Here is a 10875-nt window from a genome sequence, read left to right as displayed (position 1 = left end):
TTAAATTTTATTTTATAATAATTATTATTATAAATTTTCAATGGGGTTTTGACTTTTGAGTGATGTTTCTCTTTAGTCTTAAATGATTTATATTAGGAAAATTCTGCTGTGCTTCCTAAGGTATCATGCCTCCGTCTTATTTCAGCCGTCGGATGAAAAAGATTTCATCTCAACCAAAGGCACCTAAAAAATGGAACCCATCATTTTTTTCTCTTCTAAAATAATTCTGATTAATGTATCTAATGAAAAATTTTAAACAAAAATTGTTTTTAGTAGATTTTTTATTATATAATATTAACATCATTTACTAAGTTTAATTATATTATTAATTATTTTTTAGCAATAATGTCATTTAAAAAATGTATTTTAGTATGAATTTGGTATAAAAAATTTGGTATGAGAATTTTTCTTTTTTATCTTAAAGCAAATAACCCCTGCGAGCCTAAACCCTTTATAGCAAACCTCTGCAAAACCCTAAACTGAACAGTTGTCTTCACCCTGCTCCAATGGCGTCTCGCTATCGTTCTCTGTCAAAACCGACCCTATCCCTCCTCAAATCCACCATTACCAAAACCAAGCTCAGCAACCCCACTCCTCTGCTTTGCACTCCAGGCGCTTCTCCAACACTTCCAAGGCAAACCCTAAACCCCACTTCACGAACCCATTTCTGTTTCTCCTATCAGCAACATTTTTTAATCGTTGGGATTTGAATTTCGAGTTGGTTTCTCAAATGGGTTTCTATTTTTTTTTTTTTTTGATTTAACAAGATTTTCGACGTTTGAAATTAGAAGTTGAGGGCTTCGATTTCTTCAATCAACAGCATTTTCAACAACTGAAGTTTGAATTTTAAGTCACTTTCTCAATTTGGTTTGAGTTTCTTTGATTAGCAGCAATTATAACAGTTGGATTTTGAACTTCAGGTCATTTTCTCAAATACGTTGTCTGCAGTCTCTGCTTCCATTGCACACGGCGGTTTCTTCAGCTCGACTCACCTCGTGTCTCGGTATTGATTCTTCGAGTTCAAGATCACTGTCTCAGGGTATGATCTGCAGCGCAAATCCAGGAGTTTGATAGCTACAATATTTTAAATTTAGTATCTGTAAGCAACTTTTTACTCTGTAATTAGTCAATACATTTGCTATTCGTTTTAATGCTTTTAATTCTGGCATTTCTATGATTTTCCTTTTTCTCTGTTTTATTGCTGAGAAATCGGAAATGAAAGAATAGATAAGAAAAGAAAAGAAAAGAATTTTTTTTCTTGCAATATTTTCACCATAGCAGATTAGTTGTTCCTGTTATTGGTTCACGAGTTCATCTAGTTTGATTGACTGATGTGGAACAATAACCCGGAAACTTTTTAGCAATAGTGTCTCAGGTCTTCTGATATGTGATCAGAACACATACATATATTTGTGGATTGGGTTTAATCTTCCAATGGCATGCATTGGAAATTTTTATAGGTATGTTTAGTGAAGATCTATTATGCAATCGTCTATGGAATAAGTATATTGCAATTGATTTTTGTTCTGACTGGTTCTTAAAAAGAATGGGAGATGACTCCGGATAGGGCTAAATAGAGAGAAAGGAATATGAAACCAAGTCTAATAGTTGGGAAGTAAGGCTTTGTTTGAGTTGTTTTGTGTTGATGTTTTATTTATTGGGTAAACATTTTCATGTTGGTCTCTAATCCATACCTTAGTTGGGTTGGCAGTTTAGAGAACAGTAGCACCATTTACTATTTTCATTTGGGATGGGATATAAGCTATGAATCATTTTAGTGATGAAACATTATCAATGGAAATACACTTCAGTAAGATTGTTTAAAGGGGGGAATGGGCATGACTTAATTTCTAAAATGATAGAGGAAGATGTGAGAATAGCTTCCTACAATGCCTCTTAAACTCTACAAAATTATGTTGGAATGCATAACTTAATAAAAATGTAGGACAGTTTTGAAAATTGAAGTTTCCTTCTTGCACTTAGGATCAGTTTAAATCCTCAAAATGAAGGGCCAAAAATTGTTAGCTGTAGACATTTTATACAACATGGATAGAATGTGTGTCTGCGTGTGTTTTAATTATAGGCATATAAGAATATACTAAAGGTGCCTAGGAAAAAAAGGGGGCTATGAGAATATACCAAAAGTGCCTAACAAAAAAAGGGGGTTTGTTTCCTAAGTACTTGGACGTACACAAAGAGGGGAAAAAGGTGTAAAGAAAACATAACCAAAAGCCACAAAGACTTGTCCAATACATAGAGCACAACCACTCATTGAAGTTTAGCAAGGGCAGAGGACCAACTTGAAGAGACCAGTGAGCCCAATGGACAGGTACAGAAAAGGGTGTCCTTAGAGGTTGATTTTAGTGCTAAATCCCTTTGCAGGATCTTCAATTAAGTTCCTGCCAAATTGTCCAAAACAAGAGTAAAGGAGCTATGCTCAAAGCCTTCCATCTCTTCTTGCCATGAAACTCAAAAGCCAAACCCATTAGCAAGTTTTTCACTAAAGAAGGAGAACCCAAGAGATGCTGGAAAGAGAGAACAAAAAATGCCACAGCCTCCTTGCTTTGCCACCACGGATGAGAAGGTGATTAGTTGATTGTTCTACATTCTTACACATAATCTATGATTTGTCACAAACCACTCTCATCTTTTGAGTTGATCTATGGTTAGGACCCTTCCCCATACAGCTTCCTATGTAGAGCCCAACTTTGAAGGATGCCAAGAGCCCCACACTTCCTTTGAGTTTAAAGACACCTTTCCATCCAACTTCACAACAGAATAGAAAGATTTTAATGATAATTTTCTACTCTAAAGAGCCTCTCAAACTAATCTATCCTCATCCTATCTGCACCTCCCTAATCCTTGAAGCTTCCGAAGCAAATGCTTGATGCTGTCCAACTTCTAGTCTTGGAAATGTCTTAAGAAGCATGGATACTAGAGGACCTGTATACCCACTATCTCTTGAACATCAGCCTCCCAAGTATTCTTGTGAGCTGTAAAATAGAAAAGAGAGGGAAAAGAGTCATTTAAAGGAGAATCACCACATCCAACATCTTACCAAAACTTAAACTTATCCCTTGCCTAGTACAAATCTTGTTCTAGCTTTTAAAGCTCTCATCCTCATTTTAGTGCCTTGCACAAACCAACACCATACCCCTCCCTTCCTACCTGAGAGAACCAGCCTCCTCTCATTTCCTCATATTTTCCACAATGACCAGTCTCCAAAGGAATTCCCTTTCCAAGGTAAATCTCTAGCATCATTTTCCAAGTAAAGTTTTATTGAGAGGAGATTAGACTCTCATAGACTAATACCTAGACCACCCCTATCTTTCTATTTCTATGAATAAATGACCACCAAACGCATATGTCAGAAAGCTTTTGGCATTTTTTTTCATTGTTATTCTTTAATGAGTTATCACATCATTCTTATCAACTTTCATATCATTCTTATCAACTTGGGCTATCGAATTTCCTTTTTTATTCGAACGGGTGATCATATCATAGTCTCTCGTTTCAAGACAAAATGGTGAGCATTAACTGCAAGAAGACCATTTCCACATCATTTGGATGGGTGTATTGGTCGAGTCAAATGAAGGAATATATCATTCTTCAAATTGTTTGAAGGGTTAAATCTCAAGCTAGATGGGCGCAACAAAGAGTTTAACACTCTATTATTGTTGTACTATTTAGTCTACAGACTCTACACCAAGTTGCTGCTATGACTTGGAAACCTTTTACTGTTCTTGATATTGGACTTTGCCAGTGATCAATATCTATAGATGTTCATGTTGCTCAGATGTATCAGTTATGAATGATGAAATTCTAGTTATCTTTACCTCCATGCTCTTGTTAATCAGTACAGCTGACCACCATGACTCCTATTCTATACAAAAATGGCTTAAATGAAATCTATTTTTACATTCTTCCTATAATTGACATTTAACATTCTGAAGCTTGAACAATGTTGAGTCATAACTCACAATCCAAACTCAATACTTGTCATGTTTAAAATATGGTTAGTCTCCCTGTTTAGATATTTTGGATGCATATTCTTTGTTGTTGACACAGTATCAGTTTTTACAACTGGATGTGTAGTGATCCTATGCTTGAAGACTTTATGATGTGATTTTGGTTACTTAGGTTGATTGCATGGAATCTCTTCCTCAGATTCAGCCTTTTCACTTTTGAATCCTCATATTAAAGATTAAACTGTTTTAGCTGTGAATAGGTGAATTCTATGAGAAGAGCTTTTTGTTAGATTGAGGCAAATAAGATATGTTGCATTGTGCTTTCTCATAAGACTATCATCCATCATTCCATGTATATAGCACTAAAGAAAGCTATTGAATTGATGCCTGGTTTTAAGGCACCAAGGATCCTTGATAAATGGTATAAATTAACCATTTGAATCAGTTCCATTTTTCTATTGGATGCTTGATGTATGTTGAAAACTATGTAACAATGATGCCACCATTTTACCCTGGACCACCATGTCATGCATCAACATGTGTCAATGTGGCATGCATATGCACTGCCGTGCTAGAATGAAAATAATGCTTTGTGAAATTAGATGTATGTTTCTATAAGAAGAGTAAAGAATATGATTATTCAAAGATCTTGTGAATGATGAAGTACAATGTTTGAAATATTAGTGCCTAGAAAACCAACTAAAAAAGTTAAGAAAGTAGTAAACAGGGGTATATATAAGGTGTATGATGGTCTGTATGGTGAGTTAGGTATGATCGATATGAAGGATAGAAAGAAGACACAGAGAAACCATACATCCAAGTGAAAATGCATTTACTTGTTTGGATTTGGAAAACAGTTGTATCATTAGATATATAGGGAGTATAATTTTTTTTCTTTTCTTTTTTTTGTAATGCAAGTGTTACTAAATCATTGCTTTTACCATACATATTGAAATGAGTTTGAATTTGACAGGTATCTCTGCATGCATGGTTATGGGAGCCTGGTTAAGATAGTTTGGTATTCTCTGATCTGGTGACTATTGACCCATCCATTTTAATCTGGCTCCACATAACTGTGCGTGCGGAGCTTTCAATCATATAACTATTATGCTCCACTTATTGTTATTAAAGTCATCTAGAAACCTATCCTTGTCATTCAGTGGGCTTGTGTATCCATATATATGATAGCCCCTGGCAGTGAGGCAGACTATCATAAGTCAATATTTATTTTGCCTTTCACATTAAATTTCAATGACCAGAGCTACATATTAGTTTGTGGAATACAGTCATATGTCAGATCATGTACTGGGCACTAATTGGTAGTGGAGAAAGCATCTTTAGCGATTGACTTGCATGCTGGTCCATGTGACAAGATCAGGTCATGGATACATGGTAATGCTACTGGTACTCTGAATGCAATTGTGTTAGTGTGCATTCTTTATGGAAGGTTGACCCACTCATATTCCACAACTTTACATTCAACAACTTTATAATCCACTTAGGTTCCAGATTTTTCTAGTACCCAACTTTCTCGGTGTAGACATTACCATCCTGTGTTTGAGAAACAGTGATACATTATTAGTAGTAACTATAGGGGTTGGCAACCTTCTGGTGTTCCAACTCTCATTTGGATTTGAGTTTGTGCAATATGATTTTCCCAATTGTCACATGGAACGAAGAATAAAAAAAAACATATATAGAGACTTTTAGTGTAGTGGAGAAGGTGGGGACTGCAGATACTGTGAAAGATTGTCAGTGTAGCCATGGGAGGGCTTAACTTACATGACAAACACCCAAAATAAAATGACTTTTGTTTCAGCATTCAGCCATTCTGAAATTCATAACAATTCAAAACTTCATGAATGTCCAGATACAAAATTCTAAGTATTCCCAGGATCTTTTATTAAACTTTAGGGATTTCAGGGTTTCATTTAGTTTGACCTTGTCTCCATTGATATGAATATTGAAATTTGAAGAACTTGCATCCATGTGCATACTTTAGCTCAGTTCGAATTGTTCCAGCTTTCGGTCGATACCCTCTATAGTTTATTGCTAATCCTTCATTAGCTAATCTATTTTGTGTGCTAATATTTTTTTCTCTAGGTGTAGGCCAATGAGTCTTGGTCAAAGAGGGCCATTAATGAAGTTGCACGAGCATCAGTTTAGAAATGTTCAGTTCCAAACAGTCAATCGCTAATTAGCAACTGCTGGACTCCAAAACATTTCATATAGACTATTTAATTAACATTGCTTCATTTTTAAGTAATCCTTACTTGTGGTCGATGTGCCTGATTTCATTGTTTAATTTCAAATGATTCTCCAATGTTCATTTGACTCAAGTAGCTGGTTCTTCAAGTGAAATAACAATTTGCAATTGCAGGTTGGCACTTGATACTAAACTCCTTTTATTTCTCTTGTTTTTTGGGCAGAACTGGGTCTGAGCGTGCCGCGATAAGAGATCAAAGTCATAAGAAAGGGGTTCTTCTCTTGTGATTTTCTTCCCATAATTATCCGATGAAGTTACTTTTGACAAAGTCCCTGTGATGGGAACATGGCTGCTACACTTGAATTCCAGAAAACATTTTGACTATCTTTGTTCCCATGATTCTTGAATCTCTTGCCATGATTTTCTTTCAGTATGAATGTAGTGCAGTGCTTTTGCTTAAACACCCAGATCCTGGAACTCTGGATTTGTTTTAGATCTGAACAGTATGAAAATAATTGCAAATCCCAGTTTGTTTAGTTGTTTCAGTCTTTCAGCTTAGAATGATTAAATGTCTTTAGAAAGCATTGCTTTTGATTTTGCCTTCTCTGTGAAGTGTGTTTTCTTCATACCATAGGGGCATATACTTGTTCATCCATTCATGTGGACATGTGATAGGAGCATAAAGTAGAATATAAGAGTGGGTAGGGGCATTGGATTGAATGGTGTTTGCAAGCAAAAAGCAACGTGCGGTACAGGTGAGGACGTGGGGAGATTGATGAGGGAGTGGCTTCAATGTCTCCCATTCCTTTGAAAGAAGCCTTGGCCATTGTGTCCCATGTCTCCATATCATCACTACACTTGCATGTGGGCCTCCTCTCCTCCTCACATCTCTCTCTCTCTCTCTCTCTCTCTCTCTCTGCATCTGTACGTTGCTTCACACTCATCCCCACGTGTATAGATTGAAATACAATAAAGCTTTCTCAGTTCCTTCTTTGAACCACTGCTACTTGCATAAAACATAGGGTTCCTGATTATAATTCTTGAAAATTGTCCATCTATTTAGGGAAATGGATTGAATGATCCTATCCCCATATTTGAACTGATTTCATTGAGAAGGTTAAGGCTATGTTTGTTTGGAAGGAAAGAAAAATGCAAGAGAAACTTACAAAAATTTCTCCTCTTTGATTGTTTATGAAAATTATGAATGAATAAAATTAAATTATTGAGAAAAAAACAAGAAGGAAAATTTTAAGTAAAAATCAGAACACACAAGTACTATTTTAATTTATGTAGAAAAATTACTTCATAGTAAATGATTAGGAGAATGGGTAGAATCTAGAGAGATTAGAATTTAAGAGTGAGTGATAATGTTTGGACAAGATGAGAAAAAGACTGGTTAGCCAAGTCATTGTCAGAAAGGATGGTTGGACAAAGAGGCAACATCCTTTACAGTGAACATGGAAAAATATGAAATATCCCACCATGCATGGAATGGAAGTCCATCTACTGGACTTCCCAAAAGCTTAAGTCATGGAACCACTGTTCCTTGTTTTTAACAGGTAGGCCTCCCCTTTTCTTGAATGGGGGGCCATTTTCTAGCTTGGGAACTAACTAACCTGTGTTTGGTTGGGGGAAATCGGGGGAAAATCACTGACTACACCATGTGACCACTGAAAATTTAACTTTAATTAAGATAATTTCATATGATTATCCTTAAATATATTGTATTAAACTATTAAACAACATGCATTTAGATTAGCATCACTTCGGATCGTGCACACTGCATGCAATGGACATTGTCAACTGTACTGTATCTCCTTCTCCATCCAGAATGTTTGGATAATCATTTCTGATTAAGCCTGGGTAAAAGTAAACTTTCTGTTGTGAGGTTAATTAAAAATGGAAAAAAAAAAAGAAAATTGTACTGGTAGTATGATAATATGAAGAGTTGCACTACAGTGTTAAATTTTAGGAAATATTTTTAATATTTTTATAACACTTGAATGATAAAAAATTTCAAATATTAGGAAAGTTGGAAACGTTTCATAAAATCATCCCCTGATAATAATTCTAAGAAACGGTTTAACCTTAAAAATGTTCTTTTCAAAAAAAATACATATATTCAACAAAATTTAGAAAATACTTTTAAAAATCTAAAAAATCATATATATAGTATATGAAAATTACTTGCAGTGTTTTTTAAAAAACACTTTATGAAATGAAATATTTTAAAATATATGTATATATATATATATATATATATATATATATATATATATATATATATATTTAGAGTTGCTTCTATTTATCAGAAGCTAGAAACTCGATTTTAATCTCAATAAGAGTTTTTATATATGTTTGATTAACTATGCTCAAAGAATTTATAATTTTAAAAAAATTAACATAAAAGTTAGGAAAATATTACTTATTATAAAAAATTTATTACACATTTATCAATCAAAAATTGTTTTTAAAAAAAATGATGTTTTCATGTTACATCTTTTAATTATTTTCTATTGTTTTTACTTTTTTTTTTTTTTTTTTTTAGTATTGCTTTAAAAAATATTTATACAAACATTAAAAATAAAACACCATATATAAAAGTTATTTTTAAAACATATTTAAAAATATTAAAAATATTTTAGGTTTCCAAAATTACCAAGGTCCTTAGTGTTTTAAAAAGGGGTAAAATAGTAATCTAACCGCTATAAATAAAAGCCAGATTTTTATTAGATTTGATATTCTATTTTTAAATATATTTTTCGAAGTTGTAAAGTGGGGAATTCCATGCAAAAAGATACTAAAGAACTGTAGAAGATTTTAAGTATGAAAACCAGGAGAAAAAATCTGATCTTTTTTCTAACATTCTCTGCAATCACTAATCCACCGGTTACAGCAGGTTGACACTGAAATTCATGTAAGAAAATTCTACAACGTGATCCATTGTTGTGTTTGTGACCCCATGATTTTACCTTTCTACCCTTCTGTGGGATTGGGTTCAAATTATTGATCGGGTCGGGCTGGAGGATCCGATAATGACTGATTTCACATCTGTTTGGACACCGAGAATCAAAGGGAAAATGGGGTTTGGATTTAACAAAATTGGTCAGGATAAGGATCATCATGTTTGGACTTTTGGACGTTGTTTTCTGCCAGGGTGGGGTTTTAATGTTTGTGAATAATGAAGGTTATTTTGTTATTTTCCAAAATAGAACGTAGAAATTGTATTTACACTATACTAATTATAGTCAGCAACTCAGCACACAAAAACAATTCCTGCAGTAATTTGAGTATGACAACAAACAGGGTATAAGTAAAAAAAAAAATTAAACAAAAAAAAAAGGAAAAGATCAATCTAATTTAACTAAAATATATCAAATTTGAACAATTTTCAATGATTTGGTTTGAGAATTTTGAAAATATTAATTTTATTAAAATTTTATTTTTATACAAATTAAATTAAAATAATATTTTAAAACTTATACTTCTTCTAATTTATAATCATTCAATGATGGGTTTTTTTGTATTTATTATTATAGATATTTTGTAGACTCTAAAAAAATAATTTAATGTTATTATATTATGACTAGATTAATTTTTAAATAAATTTATTAGTTTGAACTTTAAATTAAAGTTGGTTTCAATTATTTAAAAAAACAAATAATTCTTAGGGTTTGTTTGATAAGAAAACATAGTTTGGCAACAAAAAATTGTTTTATATTTTTTGTTTTTAAGAATAGAAAAAATGATATTTTTAGATAATATTTTTAGTTGTTTTTCAATTGTTTTTAATTATTTTCTAAAACTATTTAAAAAAATAATTATATGAAATAAACATAAAAATTATTTTTAAAACATATTTAAAAATATTAAAAACAAGTTAAATTTTCAAACGGGCTTTTGTTTTATAAAATATTAAAAAACGGTTTTTAAAAATTATTACAAACAACTATTTTTCAGAATTGTTTAAAAAAAACAGTTACCAAACAAACCCTTAGAGTTTAAATTTACTTACATTCAATCGATAATTCAGATTAAAACCAAATTAACTGATTTGATTTGGTATTTTTATCACTAAAATATTGATTTAGTTTTAATTGAAGATAAACCATCTATATGGGTTGAACTATTTTATAATTCCAATAATGATGGAACCATACTTTTTTACACCTCTAGCAATAAATATATTTATTTTAAAAAAAAATTATTACCCTTCGAGAATAGATTTTAAAATTTTAATATTCAAAAACTAAAAGAAATAATATTTACATAATGATCCACTCATCCACGTAGACATTATTGTCTAAATTCATGGCCCAATTAATCTAAAGTTGATAATAATTATTGCTTGATAGATCTCAAGCGATAGTGAATTTGGAAGCATCTCTTTGTTTTTGGAATTAGAATGATTTGGGCAAGTTGGGTAGAAAATTGGGAGAAGTGGTCTCCACTATGACTTAGGGCAGTGGGCATTGGGGTTGGAAGCCCTCTTTACAGGAGTGTGTCCCTCTCACATCTTTCACTTTTTTAAATAACAGTGCACATGCTCATCAATGCCCAATACCATGCACTGTCCTCTACCCACTCTCCTCTCATGTACCATTACTCTCTCACCTACCAACTCTTATCCCTTTTCATTTTTCTTTTATTTATTTATTTAAAATAAAAATAAAAACTTCAAAAATTCATATGCAACACATG

The 10875-nt window shown here is 32.7% G+C and overlaps 1 protein-coding gene across 2 annotated transcripts; it reads left to right on the top strand.

Annotated features, from left to right (window-relative positions):
* The first annotated feature begins 398 nt into the window (after nt 1–398).
* LOC100249040 (protein NONRESPONDING TO OXYLIPINS 2, mitochondrial) lies at nt 399–6719 on the top strand. 2 transcript variants are annotated; one of them, XM_002281140.4, is made up of 3 exons: nt 399–634; nt 921–1039; nt 6398–6719. In XM_002281140.4, exons 1-3 carry the CDS (start codon nt 507–509, stop codon nt 6421–6423), a joined length of 273 nt encoding a protein of 90 aa, XP_002281176.1. In that variant the 5' UTR covers nt 399–506; the 3' UTR covers nt 6424–6719. The 2 variants fall into 2 exon arrangements, with proteins under 2 accessions (XP_002281176.1, XP_059592165.1); XM_059736182.1 differs by lacking the exon at nt 6398–6719 and having other exon boundaries at nt 414–634; nt 921–1160.
* Nucleotides 6720–10875: the final 4156 nt, after the last annotated feature.

The sequence above is a fragment of the Vitis vinifera genome, chromosome 4, assembly GCF_030704535.1.
Source record: "Vitis vinifera cultivar Pinot Noir 40024 chromosome 4, ASM3070453v1".
NCBI classification, from domain to species: Eukaryota; Viridiplantae; Streptophyta; class Magnoliopsida; order Vitales; family Vitaceae; genus Vitis; species Vitis vinifera.
The sequence above is the reverse complement of the archived record's forward strand: the minus strand, read 5'-3'. Positions and strand labels throughout refer to the sequence as shown.